Source organism: Erythrolamprus reginae, chromosome 3, assembly GCF_031021105.1.
Source record: "Erythrolamprus reginae isolate rEryReg1 chromosome 3, rEryReg1.hap1, whole genome shotgun sequence".
NCBI lineage: Eukaryota > Metazoa > Chordata > Lepidosauria > Squamata > Dipsadidae > Erythrolamprus > Erythrolamprus reginae.
Window position 1 is genome coordinate 248648846 of NC_091952.1, and position 17446 is coordinate 248666291.

General features: G+C 44.8%; 1 protein-coding gene across 3 annotated transcripts in view; it reads left to right on the plus strand.

Moving 5' to 3' along the window:
• Positions 1-17446, plus strand: part of KHDRBS3 (KH RNA binding domain containing, signal transduction associated 3) — a 188714-nt gene that overhangs the window by 69937 nt on the left and 101331 nt on the right. For all 3 annotated transcript variants that reach the window (XR_011558764.1, XR_011558765.1, XM_070748332.1), the window contains exon 3: positions 11783-11899. Coding sequence is in view for 1 of the 3 variants with exons in the window: in XM_070748332.1 (XP_070604433.1) it covers positions 11783-11899 (117 nt within the window). In the remaining 2 variants the exon portion in view is untranslated. The remainder of the gene's footprint in view (positions 1-11782; positions 11900-17446) is intronic.

The window sequence follows — 17446 nt, forward strand, 5'->3', positions numbered from 1 at the left end:
AGAGAAAGGAAAGAGAGAGAAAGGGAGGGAGAGAAAATTGAATGAAGGAGGGAGAGAAAGAAAGAGTAAGAAGTAGAAAGGATAGAGAAAAAGGAAGAGAAAGCGAGGGGGAGAAAGGAAAGAGGGAGGAAGGGGGGAGAGAAAGAAGATATGAAGGAGGGAGAAAAAGAAAGAGAGATAGAAAGGAAAGAGGGAGAGAAAGGAATGAGAGAGAAAGGGAGGGAGAGAAAGGGAATGAAAGAGGCAGAAGGGGTAAGAGATAGAAAGGATAGACAGAAAGGGAGAGAAAGGAAAGAGAGAAAGGGAGGGAGAGGAAGGAAAGAGAGATGAGAGAGGAAGGAGGAGACAGAAAGAGAAGAAGGAAGGAAGAGAGAAAGAAAGAGGGATGGAGAGAGAAAGGAAGGAAGAGAGAGAAAGAGGGAGAGAGAAATAGAGCGAAAGGGAGGAAGAGAGATTTTTTTTATCCAAACTTTTTTTAGCGCCCCCCCCCCCCAAATGTTCCCCAGGATTTTGAAAATATGAAAAATGTGCCGCGGCTCCAAAAAGGTTGGGAAACACTGGACTAAACAATGTCGTCTGGCGGGACCCAGGGGAAGAGCCTTCTCTGTGGCGGCCCTGGCCCTCTGGAACCAACTCCCCCCAGAGATCAGAGTTGCCCCCACCCTCCTTGCCTTTCATAAGCTCCTTAAAACCCACCTCTGTCGTCAGGCATGGGAGAATTGAGATATTCCCTTCCCCATAGGCTTATAAAATTTATGCATGGTATGTCTGTATGTATGATTGGTTTCTTAAATTAGGGTTTTTAAATTTAACTTAAACTTAAATATTATATTTGTTTATATTGTCTTATTATTGTTGTTAGCCGCCCCGAGTCTACGGAGAGGGGCAGCATACAAATCTAATAAATAAATAAATAAACACAACAATAAATCTAATAATTAAAAATTACTACTAAAATTCCTTATATAATAAAATCAGTCAGCCAATTCATTCCCAACCACACATTACATCTCGTAAACAGAGGAAGGGGGCTTGATCTAATTGCCCCATGCCTGGCTACATAAATGAGATTTGGGGCTCTTGCAAAAGACGAGGAGGGTGGGGGCAGTACAAATCTCGAGGGAGCTGATTCCAAAGGGCTGGGCCCCCCACATAGAATGCTCTTCCGCCGACGGGACCCAGAAAGGCCAACTCTGTGGGAGGTAACCGGTCACTGGGATTCATGCGGCATGTTGCTCCTCAAATTCCCTAGGGATGTTCCACTCAAGGGTTAATCAGTCCTGATTTACTAAGCTCACCAACCAGAGAAAATTGAGAAGGGCTGTTCGTCCCAAAGGGGCTTTTCCAAAAAGCAACTGGACTTTCTGGGCAGGGGAGAGAGTGTCCTCTTGAAAATCTCATCCAAGGAGCTTCTTCAATTCTGACATCATGTTTGACAACAACAACAACTAAGCAACAAAGTCCAGGTGCCTTTTGGAAAAGCACCTTTGGGACACCAATGACCTGGATAAACAATGTCGTCTGGCGGGTCCCAGGGAAAGAGCCTTTTCTGTGGCGGCCCCGACTCTCTGGAACCAGCTCCCCCCGGAGATTAGGACTGCCCCCACCCTCCTTGCCTTCCGTAAACTCCTTAAAACTCACCTCTGCCGTCAGGCATGGGGGAATTGAGGCATTCCCCCCCCCTTCATCGGGCCTATATGATTTATGTATGGCAAGAGAAACGGGGTGGCGCAGCAGGTAGAGTGCTGTACTGCAGGCCACTGAAGCTGACTGTAGATCTGAAAGTCAGCGGTTCAAATCTCATCACGAGCTCAAGGTTGACTCAGCCTTCCATCCTTCCGAGGTGGGTAAAATGAGGACCCGGATTGTGGGGGCAATAGCCTAGCTCTGTTAAAAAGTGCTATTGCTAACATGTTGTAAGCCGCCCTGAGTCTAAGGAGAAGGGCGGCATAAAAATCAAATGAATGAATGGATGGATGAATGAATGAATGTGTGTATGTCTGGTTTAATAATGGGGTTATTTAATGTTTTTTAAATTTATTATGGTAGATTTGTTATGAATTGTTTTATCATATGCTGTGAGTTGCCCCGAGTTGACGGAGAGGGGCAGCATACAAATCAATTCAATTCAATTCAATTCAATTCAAATCAAATCAAATATAAATAAATAAATAAATATAAAATAAAATAAAATAAAATAAAATAAAATAAAATAAAATAAATAATTGAGTCTCTTCCTAGAAGAAGGGATGCTGTATTTATATACCATATTTTTCAGAGTATAAGACGGGCCGGAGTATAAGACACACCTTAGTTTTGCGGGAGGAAAACAAGGGGGAAAAAATCTGCCTGTGCTTCCCAGCAAACAGCACAGATGATATACACTGTTTTTGCTGTGTATTCTTGTGCATGTGCGCCTGGCCCATAAAAATAGCAAAGAATTGGAGATTTGCAAAGAAGAGTATTATGTTCAGATTAATCAAACGGGTAAAGAGTATAAGAATATGATGTATGTTTTCGGAATTCTCACATCTGTAATATAATCCTGTTTCTTGTGTATTATTGCCATGCCTATCTATGTGCCATTGGATCATTTCTTCAGTGCTGTTATAAATGCGCATTTCTGATTCATTTAGCATCAGTGTTTTAAAAAATAGCCCTGATTTATTCAAGAAGGAATGAGTCTTCTGCAATGACAGCTAAGCTGGCTCAGAATGTCTACATTATACGACTGTCAAAGGTTTCTTTGAAAATTTAGCTAAACGTGACTATAAACCAGTACGAAACATTATATAATGCTTGCAAGCATTTCTAAGAACTCTATATCAAACAAGAGAATTGATTGAGTCCAGTGAAAAAAAAGGCAGAAGACGGGAAGATTTTTTTTTTAATGGATGGTTCATGCTCTGCTCAGAATGTATATTCTTGGGTGAAATGTAAGAGAATTTCCAGATTTGCAGTTACATCTTGAATTTCCAAATACAGCAATGTAACTTTAGATACGGTTGTCATGTTTAGTTGCACGATAGGGGAAATGTAATAGTGTGTTTTCTGAAAATGTAAAATTCATCTGATAAAGTCTCTTCAACTTTTGTGAATAACGGCAGAAGGGCGAGATCAACTCAGAAATTCATCTAGTTAGAACGACCAAGGGTAATTTTAATATGTACTAGAAAATAATGAATCCCACCTAAATAGGGCAAGACACTTTGTATAGAGCAGTGTTTCCCAACCTTGGCAACTTGAAGACATCTGGACTTCAACTCCCAGAATTCCCCAGCCAGTGAAAGCTGGCTGGGGAGTTCTGGGAGTTGAAGTCCAGATCTTTTCAAGTTGCCAAGATTGGGAAACACTGGTATAGAGAGGGGGAGATAGAGCCTCCCAGCACAAGTGGTCCTTTATAAATTTTTACAACAAAATCTACAGTACCTTCAGCAGTGTTTCATTAGAGTTAATCCTTAACTTACAGCCTCAATTGTTGCTAAGCAAGACAATTAAGGGAGTTTTGCCCCCTTTTACAACATTTCTTGCCACGGTTGTAAAGTGAATCAGTGCAGATCTTGACATGGTTGTTAAGTGAATCTAGCATCCCCATTGATGTTTCTTGACAGAGTCATGGTGTCAGAGTCTGAAGAACAACCAGGACCTTCTGCGCCTCCTGAGATGAGTGAATCAGGAGAAGAGGAGGAGCCTCTGCTTGATGCTAGGGCACGCAGGGCAGCTAGCAGGCATGACTGGCTCTATAGGAGGAGGTTTACTCGTGACAGAAGGTTGCCAAAGGTCATTGCGTGACACCGCCCCCCCCCCCCCCCCCCCACGGGACACTGCAAATGTCATAAATACGAATCATTTGCCATGCATCTGAATTTTGATCATTTACCCCGCAGGGGACTCTGCGGTGGTCACATTTGTGGATAACAGTCATAAGTCACTTTTTTTCAATGCCGTTGTAAATTTGAACGGTCATGTTGGGTTTGCTCATGTCCTGCACAATTAGCCATGGACTCAAAGGACGGAGAAACAGTGGAGATGCAGTACAGGCATTCTCTATTCTTGGCACCCGAGACTTGACAGTGAAGAAGAAGTGTCAGAGTCTGAAGAACAACCAGGACCTTCTGCGCCTCCTGAGATGAGTGGGCACGCAGGGCAGCTAGCAGGCATGAATGGCTCTATAGGAGGAGGTTTTCTCGTGACTAGCTCTACTGACTAATGGGCCACGCCCATATTTCAGACGGTGTAACACTGCTTCCATGCAGAGAACAACATGGACATTCTAGCATCTAGTTTCCAGGTATTTCGGCTTGTGTTTTAAAACGGCACGTTCTTGGCTTTGTGAAGAGCTCCGGATTTCAAGCTAACTCCTAAACATCTTCACTTCTGGATATTATTCCAGCCGTGCTTATCTCCTTCTGGGACTCTAGCCAGCTGATAGGATTCTTTAATCATTTCAGCAAAGCTGTGAAAGGACTTTAGTTTCATTTTGAAAAAACTTTAACTGTAAATATTCCTTGTATGTAGTAAATCCTTCCTTTATTATTTAAACCCAGTGGTCTGCATCTGATTCCTGGGGGGTGGGCTAGATGCTGGAATAGAACAGGTCACTAAGCGAACTCTTGTAAGTCGAGGATGATCTGTATGGATTTCTGAAATCCAGAGGCCTCTCAAGGATAAGCCATTCACATAATCTTTTGCATCTCAATAATCTTTTGTATCTGTTGGAGGTCTACCTACCGTATTTTTGGGAGTATAGGATGCCCCTTCCACCCTAAAAGAGGCTGAAAATTTGGGTGCATCTTATACTCTGAATGTAGCTTTTTCAAAGCTTTTTTCCAGCTAATATCTAACAGTCTTCCCGCCTCGCGTATTTTTTTCATTGTTACTCCCTCTAACAATGTTTTTTCTAGACTTAACAAGGTGTTTAACGATCTTCTCAGCTCTTACCAGCTTGCAGGCTTATCACTCCAAATAATGTTTTTTCCTGCCCTAAGTTTTTGCAGGCTTTTTTTTTCTTTGCTATTCCCTCTGAAAAATTTTTTTCCCAGCCCTAACCAGGGGATAAAATAATGTGTTGAAGCTGACCAAGCTAAGGATGCCAACCAGATGGATACCTAATAGGCTGATTCTCTCCCCCCCACCCCATTTTCCTCTCCAAAAAGTAAGGTGTGTCTTTTTTTTTTTTAAAAAAATATTTTTATTGGTTTTGCACATTTAATAACAACATAAAACAAACACAAAACGGTGCACAGTGCATGTGCCCATCACCCAACTGACAATCCCACCACCACCAATTGCGGGGGGTTCAAATATTTACTAGTTTATATTTTATTTCCTTAGCTCTACTTTGCATTTGTTTACTATTGAAAGAGTGATTGGAGTTTATTTTTCACATTTTCGTCACAAATTCTACTCAACATATAATCTTTCACCTTATTCCATCGTGCCATCAGCTTCTCCAATTTATTTTCATCAAGCAAGGTGTGTCTTATACTCCAAAAAATACGGTATCTACCAACCCAATTTGAAAAACGTAGTGTGATGCTTTACCTCTGGGTACTATTGGCTGAGAGAAAGGAAAGGAATAACTCTTAATTTCACCTCCTCTCATTAAGTGCTTGACCGCTGCTGGTTATTTTCTGATTTTCCCTTCTCAACTTTGACAGCAAAAGGCTCTGTTGAGTTTTTTTTGGCTCTGCCTTCTCTAATCTAGTGCCCTCCAAATGAGTTGAACTGCAATTGGCAGAATAGATTGGAAAGAAGCCAGGTTTAAAAAAAAAGAGAGCAACTTGACTGCAGGCTGATCTGATGGGAAGATAATGTGTTTTTGGACCAGTTTTACGCTGCCGAGATTGTTGTACAGAGCATCCCCCAGTCAACAGAGAATACCCCAATCGGTATTATTGGGAGAGAGAAAGATGCTTTAACATGTCTCCCTCCAGATCCGGGAAAGAGAGAGAGAATTGTTTTAACTTCATCTTTCCATCCTGACAGCTCCCTAGTCAGCGTTCCTGGTGGGGAAAGTTGCTGTTCTGTGCTATGGCTAGCTGCAAATAAGAAATATGGCTATCTTGAGGCAGAGAGGAATTAATAATACTAATTAGCTTAGGGAAAGAAGGACCACCATGGTGCTATGAAATTAATCTTTCTTTCTTTCTTTCCTTCCTTCCTTCCTTCCTTTCTTTCCTTTCTTTCTTTCCTTTCTTTCTTTAATTTATTTATTAATTTGTTTGTTCATTTATCCCTCTCTCTTTCCTTCCTTCCCTCCCTCTCTCCTACCTTCTTCCCTCCCGCCTTCCCTCCCTTCCTCTTTCCTTCCCTCCCTTCCTTCCTTCCCTCCCTTCCTTTCCTCCCTCCTTCTCTCTTCCCTCCCTCCTACCCTCCTTCCTTCCTTCCTTCCTTCTTGCCTCCCTTCCTCCTTCCTTCTTTCCCTTCCTCCCTTTCCTCCCTCTCTCCTTGCTTCCTTCCTTCCTTCCCTCCCTCCTACGTTCTTCCCTCCTTTCCTCCTTCCTTCCTTCCCTCCCTTCCTTTCCTCCCTCCTTCTCTCTTCCCTCCTTCCTACCCTCCTTCCTTCCTTCCTTCCTTCTTGCCTCCCTTCCTTCTTTCCCTTCCTCCCTTTCCTCCCTCTCTCCTTGCTTCCTTCCTTCCCTCCCTCCTACGTTCTTTCCTCCTTCCTTCCTTCCCTCCCTTCCTTTCCTCCCTCCTTCCCTCTTCCTTCCTTCCTTCTTGCCTCCCTTCCTCCTTCTTTCCCTGTTTCCTTTTCCTCCCTCTCTCCTCCCTCCCTCCCACCTTCTTCCCTCCCTCCCTCCTACCTTCTTCCCTTCCTCTTTCCCTCCCTTCCTCTTTCCTTCCTTCCCTCCCTTCCTTTCCTCCCTCCTTCCCTCTTCCCTCGCTCCTACCCTTCCTCCTTCCTTCCTTCCTTTCTTCCTTCTTGCCTTCCTCCTTCCTTCCTTCTTTCCCTCCCTCCCTTTCCTCCCTCTCTCCTTCCTTCCCACTCCCACTCATCTCTCCACAAGGTGAGTCTGGGTGGCTTACAACATTTAACGCAATAAAAACCACACAAATACACACAATCCTTGGCTTACAATACTTCATTTAGAGACCATTCGAAGTTACTACGGCACTGAAAAAAGTGACTTACAACAACCATTTTTCACACTCGTGACTGTTGTATCATCGCCCTGATCACGTAAACGAAATTCAAATGCTTGACCAACTGACTCATATTTATGATAGTTATAATATCCTGGAGTCACACGATCCTCTTTTGCAACCTTCTCATGAGCAAACTCAATGGGGAAAACAGATTCGCTTAACCGCGGTGCCAACTCAACAACTGCAACGATTTACTTAACAACTGTGGCAAGGAAAGTCATAAAAGGAGGCAAAACTCACTTGAGAAACAAAGGTCTTAGGAATTTGGACCTCCAGTCTAGTCATATGTTGAGAACAACCTGTACGTATATCCAGGCGGGGGTTCCTACTTATTGCCGCTACTGGTGCGCGTTGCGCGCAGCTCCATTTTTGCTATTGGAGCTATGGTGTGGCCCGTACTAGTAGCAACCCGCCACTGCATATATCTAATAGCAATAGAGCTGGGGTGGCGCAGCAGGTAGAGTGCTGTACTGCAGGTCATGAAGCTGACTGTAGATCTGTAGGCCAGCGGTTCAAATCCCAGCATCGGCTCAAGGTTGACTCAGCCTTTCATCCTTCCAAGGTGGGTAAAAAGAGGACACGGATTTTGGGGGCAATATGCTGGCTCGGTAGTGCTATTGCTAACATGTTGTAAGCCACCCTGAGTCTAGGAGAAGGGCAGCATAAAAATCAAATGAATGAATGAATGAATTTATTTATTTATTTATTAGATTTGTGTGCCGCCCCTCTTCGTAGACTCGGGGCGGCTAACAACAGTAATAAAAACAGCATGTAAATCCAATACTAAAACAACTAAAAAACCCTTATTGTAAAACCAAACATCCATACATACAAGCAAACATACCATGCATAAATTATAAAGGTCTAGGGGCAAAGAATATCTCAGTTCCCCCATGCCTGACGGCAGAGGTGGGTTTTAAGGAGCTTGCGAAAGGCAAGGAGGGTGGGGGCAGTTCTAATCAACGGGGGGAGTTGGTTCCAGAGGGCCAGGGCCGCCACAGAGAAGGCTTTTCCCCTGGGCCCCGCCAAATGACATTGTTTTGTTGATGGGACCAGAGAAGGCCTACTCTGTGGGACCTAACTGGTCGCTGGGATTCGTGCGGCAGAAGGCGGTCTCGTAGATACCCTGGTCCGGTGCCATGAAGGGCTTTATAGGTGATGACCAACACTTTGAATTGTGACCGGAAACTGATCGGCAACCAAAGCAGACTGCGGAGTGTTGGTGTTATATGGACATTTTTGGGAAAGCCCATGATTGCTCTCGCAGCTGTATTCTGCACGAATGAATGAATGAATGAACAAACAAACAAATAAATAGCAATAAGACTTATATACTGCTTCTGCTTCATTGTGCTTTTACAGCCCCCTCTAAGCAGTTTACAGAGTCAGCCTATTGCCCCTAACAATCTGGGTCCTCATTTTACTGACCTTGGAAGGATGGAAAGCTGAGTCAATCTTGAGCCTGATGAGACTCGAATTGCTGGCAGTTGGCAGAATTAGCCTGTAATGCTTCATTTTAACTAGGCATTTGTATAACATGTTCAAACTAAGGTACAGTCTGACACAGAGTTTCCTTCAATTAAACATTTCCCCAGTTATGGGCTAATAAGGCAGGGGTAGGCAAAGTTGGCTCTTCTATGACTTGTGGACTTCAACTCCCAGAATTCCTGAGCCAATCATGCTAGCTCAGGAATTCTGGGAGTTGAAGTCCACAAGTCATAGAAGAGCCAACTTTGCCTACCGCTGGGCTAAGGGACCAAGAAGTGCAGAAAGTCTACAAAACGGTAAGGTAAACTTGAAGGCAGTGATTGCCATGTCATTATCTTAACTGGACAGGTTTCTCCAACTCTGTGACAGTCAATCCAACAGAAATTCTGCAGGCTTTCAAAAGGCAAAAAAAGAACAATTTATTTATTTATTGTTAGAGTGGAAAGGGACCATGGAGGCCATCGAGTTCAACCCCCTGCCCAAGCAGGAACCCTATAGTACACCAGTCAAGTGGCAGTTCAATCTTCTTTTAAAAATGTCCAGAGTGTTGGAGTTCACAACGTCCGCTGGTAGGTTGTTCCATTGGTTGATCGCTCTGACCGTCAGGAAGTTCCTCCTTATCTCCATGTTGAATCTCTCCTTCATCAGCTTCCAGCCGTTGTTCCTCATCCGGCCCTCTGGTGCCCTGGAGAATAAAGTGATCCCCTCCTCTCTGTGACATCCCCTCGTATACTTGTAGACTGCTATCATGTCCGCTCTGGCCCTCCTTTTCTCTAGGCTATCCATGCCCAGTTCCCTCAGTCTCTCTTCGTAAGTCTTGGTTTCCAATCCCTTAATCATCTTGGTTGCTCTTTTTTGCACCTTCTCCAGAGTTTCAATGTCTCTTTTGAAGTGTGGTGACCAGAACTGAATACAGTACTCCAGGTGTGGTCGGATCAGGGCGTAGTAGAGTGGTATTAAGACTTCCCTGGTCTTGGAGTCTATTCAGCAGCTTGGGATTGTGTTGGCTTTTTTAGCTGTTGCTGCACATTGTTGGCTCATGTTTAGTTGATTATCCACCAAGACTCCGAGGTCTCTTTCGCAGTCGCTACTGCTAAGAGGGGTTTCTCCCAGGTTGTATTTGTGTCCAGGGTTTTTTCAAGTATACAATAAATTCCACAGCTCTGAGTAATCTCTGGGGGCTCCTTTTGAGCTAGACCAAAATAACTGAAATAGCCTGTCCAAAGGACACGAATGCTACAGCTTACATTCCTGCATCGCTGGTACTTTCGCCATCTTCCATTCATCAAAAGGCCATTCAGTCCTCAAGGGGACTATTTTTTTTCTCTCTCAAGAAAGCACTTATTTTTGGGTTTTATCTCTTGAGGGTCAGATCAGAGACAGATTGCCTTCTCACTGCTGGCAACCATCTCGGCTGGTTCTGTCAAGTCTTGTCTTTCCCCTAGAATGTCAGTGTCATCTCTTGTCAATCTCTGTCTGTTCCTGGTAGAGAGAAGCATTTTCAGTGTCTGAAACGAGAAAGTCCAATCTTGGCAACTTTAATGTTTGTGGACTTCAACTCCCAGAATTCCCCCACACCTGTGAACAACCCTGGTCTAGTCCTTCTCATCGGATACTTTCTGAGATAAAGGGAGAAATTGGGTCAGTAGAAATTTCATCCATACCTTATGGTGTCACAAGGATCCACATGTCATCCTTAGTTCGGGACCCTCTTCTGCCGCATGAATCCCAGCGGCCGATTAGGTCCTACAGAGTTGGCTTTCTCCGGGTCCCGTCAACTAAGCAATGTCATCTGGCGGGGCCCAGGGGAAGAGCCTTCTCTGTGGCGGCCCCGGCCTTCTGGAACCACCTCCCCCTGGAGATCAGAACTGCCCCCACCCTCCTCGCCTTTCGCAAGTTGTTGAAAACTCACCTTTGTCGCCAGGCATGGGGAAATTGACATTTCCCCTAACTATCTTGGTTTATGTATGGTTTGATTGCGTTGTGTGATTATTTTATTACAAGGGTTTTTAAATTGTGTTTTTAAATATTGGATTTGTACATTGTTTATCATTGTTGTGAGCCACCCCGAGTCTTCAGAGAGGGGTGGCGTACAAATCTAATTAATAATAATGATGATGATGATGATGATGATTATTATTATTATTATTGAAGCCTGCAAACCAGCGTCTGCATTTCCTGCATCGGATGAGAAAAACACATCCTTGTCCTTCTCTCCTGGCCACTTTTTACAGAGGCAAAATTGAGAGTGTTTTAACAAAACTGCACTACTGTTTGGTTTGATGGCAACGGTACCCCAGATAGAAAGTCCCTACAGACAGTGGTGAGGACAGAGAGTGGTGAGGCCTAAGCCATTTGGTATGATGTCCTCTACGACCGCACCTTAACTAGATCGCTGTCCCGAGTCTTTGGAGAGGGGCGGCATACAAATGTAATAAATTGAATTGAATTGAAGTTAGGGAAATGTCAGGGAAATATCAGCAAATTTCAAAATGCTTTCCCCCCTGGACACCCTGAGTGTTCTAGGATCATGGGATCACTTTTGGGGATTTTCTAAGGGGGAAAGTCAATGAGAGAGGCAGACCTATTTAATAACTCATGACTGCAGCGACCCACTTAGCCAGTGTGGCAAGAAAGGTCATAAAATAAGGCGAAACTCAACAACTGTCTTGCTTAGCGACGTAAATTTTGGGCTCTTTATGGTTCTAAGATGAGGCCTCCCCGTATCTCTTTTTTCACTGAAATGGATGGGCTCTATGGATATGGTTTTATTATTGACTGAATTTGAGCTCCGGGTTTTTGTTTTCATAGCCCTACAAATATATTTTGTGCCCTTGTTCTCTCCTTACAGAGCTCTGTATTACCCTAGAACTTTTTTTTAATGCAGAGAAAGCTACCAGCAGCAAAAGTGCTAGCATTATGGTAATAATTTTTTCCCCTCTGTTCCTCCTTTCACTCGTCCTCAGCAGCAACAAAATTTACAGCTTAATGTGTTTCTTTATTTCCCAGAAATAGACAAGTGCTGTTTTCAGCAGCATTTTTTTTTTTTATCCCCGGCACGAATCAAGTAGTCAAGCTTACAGCTTCTCAGCACTGTGGGTAAGATACTTTATTGGTTTTTATTGTTGCTTATTTTGTCTTTCAGTTCAACTTTGTGGGGAAACTTTTGGGCCCGCGCGGCAATTCTCTGAAGCGCTTGCAAGAGGAGACATTGACAAAAATGTCAATATTGGGAAAAGGATCCATGAGAGATAAAGCAAAGGTAAAATAGCCGGCTGGAGATCATTCGTGTGCACTGTACTTCTGTGTGTATCTTTCCTCGCCAAGCCTAGGGAGAATTGAAGCAAACACAAGTCAAGGTGTAGATAATGACCTACCTACCTCCCGATTTGCATTCTGCTTGCATTTTACTCTTCCCACCATGCATCCATTGCCTCCGAGAAAACTCAGGGTTTTTTCATTTATTTATTTATTTTATTTATTCGATTTTTATGCCGCCCTTCTCCTTAGACTCAGGGCGGCTTACAACATGTTAGCAATAGCACTTTTTAACAGAGCTAGGCTATTGCCCCCACAATCTGGGTCCTCATTTTACCCACCTTGGAAGGATGGAAGCCTGAGTCAACCTTGAGCCAGTGATGAGATTTGAACCGCTGACCTGCAGATCTACAGTCAGCTTCAGTGGCCTGCAGTACAGCACTCTACCTGCTGCGCCACCCCGGCTTTGCATGCCTTTTGAAGATAGAAACATAGAAGATTGACATCAGAAAAAGATTCATGGTCCATCCAGTCTGCCCTTATACTATTTCCTGTATTTTATCTTGGGATGGATATATGTTTATCGCAGGCATGTTTAAATTCAGTTACTGTGGATTTGGCGGGGCCCAGGGGAAGAGTCTTTCTGTGGTGGCCCCGGCCCTCTGGAACCAACTCCCCCCGGAGATTAGAATTGCCCCCACCCTTCTCGCCTTTTGTAAGCTCCTTAAAACCCACCTCTGCCGTCAGGCATGGGGGAAGTGAGATACTCTTTCCCCCTAGGCCTTTACAATTTATGCATGGTATGTTTGTTTGTATGTATGATTGGTTTTAAAATAAGGGTTTTTAGTTGTTCTAGTATTGGATTTACATGCTGTTTTTTTATTATTGTTGTTAGCCACCCCGAGTCTACGGAGAGGGGCAGCATACAAATCTAATAAATAAATAAATAAATACATACATACATACATACATACATACATACATACATACATACATACATACATACATACATAAATTTACCAACCATGTCTGCTGGAAGTTTGTTCCAAGCATCTACTACTCCTTTAGTAAAATAATATTTTTTCGCATTACTTCTAACATAGTTGGGAGGATCTGTTGACTGCCCAAACTAGCCGCCAGATTCCTCCTCACGAACACCACCAATGGTATAGGCACTCAAATCTTTATTTTACTAAAGGAGCCAGCGTGGTCCAGTGGTTAAAGTACTTTGAAACCAGGAGATGGTGAGCTGTAGTCCATCTTAAGCATGAAAGCCGGCTGGGTGCCTTTGAACAAAGCGGAGATAAACACAAGAAACCAGCCACCAGGTAAAGAATCTCTTGCACGCAACCCTCCCGAGCTCTGTTTTCGCTGGCAGAGGGTTGCAGGAGGCCGTCGCAGCCGGAAACTGAGCTTGGGAGCCTGTTGTCAGATTCTGGTAGAGAAATAAAGAATCCACACAAGATTGTGTGGATTCTGGTTTGTAACAAGTTCCTTTACTCCTCCTCCAGCACGAACTGACAGACACTATTACAGTGTTCCCTTGACTTTCGCGGGTCCAACATTCGCGAAAAGTCTATACCACAGTTTTTCAAAAAAATATTATTTAAAAAATACTCCGTGGTTTTTTGAAAAACATAGGGTTCTCCGGGGCTGCCTGATGTACAATACTGTGCATTTTAACTCTCCTCCTCCTCCCCTCCACCGCAGCCATCCTGTTTCTTTAATAAATAAAAGCTCCGCTTCTGCCCCAGCCTTCTGATAACCTCCCCTTTAAATCTCGGAGCATTGGTACGCTCCAATTGAAGCCGAGCCTTACTGCCGCCCGCCACCGCCGCAGCGAGCGCAGAGAAGCCTCCTACTTGCCACCCTGTTGCCCCTGCAGATTCTGGGGGTAAGCAAAACCAGGAATGGAGGAGGGAGGGGGAGGGAGGAAGGAAGGAAAGAAAGGGAGCATCTCTACTTCATAGAAATTTGACTTTTGCAGGCGGTCTTGGAACATATCCCCCGTGAAAGTCAATGGAACACTGTAATGGCAAAGTGTAACTTTTGTCAGAGCTGCCAACTCCGTGTTCCCCACCACCTTTCATTATTGTTGTTGTTGTTGTTGTTATTATTATTATTATTATTAATGAGATTTGTATGCCGCCCCTATCCGTAGACTCGGGGCGGCTCACAACACAATAAAACAGTTCATAACAAATCTAATAATTTACAATTTAAAATATTTAAAAAACCCCATTATTAAGCAGACGTACATACAAACATACCATACATAAATTGTATAGGCCCGGGGGACATATCTCATTTCCCCCATGCCTGACGACAAAGGTGGGTTTTGAGGAGTTTACGAAAGGCAAGGAGGGTGGGGGCAACTCTGATCTCTGGGGGGAGTTGGTTCCAGAGGGTCGGGGCGGCCACAGAGAAGGCTCTACCCCCATCACATCCCTGTAGTTAATTGTTATCCGATCTCTTCGCTGGGCTTGTGATCAATAGAGGCTTGTGAATAGCCGTTTCTCAGCTGTTCCAGAAAGTTGCAGGGCCATCTTGGACGTCACCGGTATGCATCCATGCTGACAGCCGATCACAATAGCAAGTTCTCACAGCCCGGATGTCAGGTTACAGCCTGCTCCCCCAGTACGAATGACACTTCATGGGCTGATACCTGTTTTTGCTGTCGGAACGCTCTGGCTGCAACAGGCACCCCTGACTCGAATGACATCAAGCTGGCCACGCCCACTCTGGCCAAACAGACCCCGGCCCCACACAACCCTGATGTGGCTCTCAATGAAATCGACTTTGACGCCCCTGACTTAATGTTGTAAAGCACTGTGAAATGCTATCTAAGTCTAAGTACTACAGGTACCGTAGTCCCAGGGTTACACCCTCCCCGACTTATTCATTCATTCATTCATTCATTCATTCATTCATTTATTTATTTATTGGATTTGTATGCCGCCTCTCTCCACAGACTCGGGGCGGCTAACAACAGCAGTAAAACAATATATAACAAAATCCAATACTAAAAACAGTTAAAAACCCATTATATAAAAACCAATCATACATACAAACATACCATGCATAAAATTGTAAAGGCCTAGGGGGAAAGTGTATCTCAGTTGCCCCATGCTTGGCGGCAGAGGTGGGTTTTAAGCAGCTTACGAAAGGCAAGGAGGGTGGGGGCAATTCTAATCTCTGGGGGGATTTGGTTCCAGAGGGTCAGGGCCGCCACAGAGAAGGCTCTTCCTCTGGGTCCCGCCAAGCGACATTGTTTGGTTGACGGGACCCGGAGAAGACCCACTCTGTGGGACCTAACTTGTCGCTGGGATTCGTGTGGCAGAAGGTGGTCCAGTGCCATGAAGGGCTTTATAGGTCATAACCAACACTTCTCCGTACTGAAGGAGCGGGTCCAGCAGTCACATGGGTTGCTCATGTCCAATCCGGTGGAACTGAGCCTAGTATTAAAAAAGCTTGCCGGATCCGCCCCTTCCCCAGAATTCGCTCAGTTCGCATATCCTGCGGTTGTATTGTGATAGCTCGTTCAACATTCTAACACCTTCCCTTCGATCTTTCCTTCAAAAAGTAGTAAGATTTATTGTATTTATTTATTTACTTGCACTAATTGCGCCAGCCGTTTAAAAGAAAAAAAAAGACAAAAAGCGGCTCGGCTTTTTTCCTTGGGAGAAGTTGCGGTTTCGTTTTCCCCCGGCGGTTTTGCCGGTTACGATTCCTGCGGCCGCTTGTGGATTCTTCAAATCCTTTGGCCTGGAGGTCCTGGTGCAAGTATTTATCTATTGAATTATTGATTATTTATTGTATACAAATATTTAAGGGCTTAAGAAATACCTCCTGCGGAGTGAGACGCCTTCCAGTCTCCTGGACTTAGTCGATCGCTTTTCCTTTAAGAAATTCTACGGAGCGATTTTTTCGGCGCGAAGGCCTTCGCGCCCCTTTTTTTTTAAATCTAGGCCTCTCGTGTTGGCCTCCTGCCAGCCGCGTAGGCCTCAGTCCACCGCGTGGATCCCGGAGCGGGCCTTGGGGGTCCCAGGCTAAATTCTCCACCGGCTAAGCCTCCAACCAGAGTGCCTTGGTTTACTTAATTATAAAGTTTAGGGAGGCTGGCCCCGCTGGATTTGGGGGCACGAACTCTGGGTTTGCCCAGATTGTCCTCAAGTTTCAGCAGCTTCGAGGCCTCGAAGCAGGATCCATTCCTCTTGGGAAGTCCTTGAAATTCTTCTCCTTATTATTCAGTTATTGGCTCAGCCTTGTCTTCTGTTAATTGTCAGACTATGGCTACTTTTCCCAAGAGAGGCACAACTAAAGGTCCCAGAGAGGCCAGGCCTACAGGCGATGAGATTACTAGTATCCCCCAGGCCTCTTCCTCCTCTTCTCCAGGGGCCCGCCCCTCGACCAAGGTCACCAGGGCCGAGAAGAGAAGGGACCTAGCCCTACAAAAAATCCATGACAAATCAGCAAAACGTTTGAAAGTGCAGGCCCAAGTAATCAGTAGTCAAGACCCACCAGAGGCCTCTAGTCTGCCTCCTTCTGGGGTCCCTGTGTTATCTCTGGATGAGCCAAACCTAGACAGACCCCAACCTAACCTATGGGGCATAGGTCCAGAGGAACCAGATATTATTGAAGATTCCCCCCAGCCAGGATCCTCCCAGGCCTTTAGGGATTCTTCTGCCATTTCTGCTGATATTTCCAGTTTACCTCCTGAGTTCCAATCTATTTTTGCTGTGTTGTCCAAAGCCATTGATGCCAAACTCTCCACCATCAATGAGCTTCCCTTACCTCTTCCTCCTTCTCGTCCCTCCCGCCTTTTGGGTTCCTCCCCAGCGGTCAGAGCTCCTATTCAGGATGATTCAGAATCCTCCCAGGATGAATATGAGGATGTAGAGGAGGATGAGGACCCTTTCCAGGGATTATCAGATGATGAGGAATCCCAAATAAAGGTCCCTCCTCCAATTACTATTTTTCCTTCTCAATTATTCAAATCTCTCCTCCTCAAAGCTAGAATTTCTACGGGATTAGCGGCCCAGGAGAAACAAGCCTCCACTTCCACTGATCCCCCGGAGGAGAATTTACCTTACTTCACAGAGGAACAGGAGGATAACGAGGTAATTCCTATGCCTAAATTGTTTAAAGATGCCTTACTCAAACAGTGGGATTTTCCAGCCTCTGGCCTTAATCCCTCCACCAAGGACAGAAAGTTGTATAAACTCTCCTCTTCCTATGAAGAGCTTCTATCCTTTCCCAAACCAGATGAACCTGTCAAGATTCTTCACTCGGCAGCGGCTGTGCCAGGCGAGGCGGAGGAAGTCCTCCGCCCAGAGGACAAGCGCATCGAGCAAATGCTCAAAAGAGGATTCACCGCTGATTCCTGGGCCATTAAAAGTTCTGCAGCGGCCTCCTTTTTCTCCAGAGCCATGCTGCTGTGGCTTCGCCAACTTCAACAGCACATTCCTCCCGATGACTTGAGAGGTCAACAAGACTTCAACAAGGTCTTTGCAGCTGCCCAGTACGTGGCTGATGCCACCTTGCAATCTAC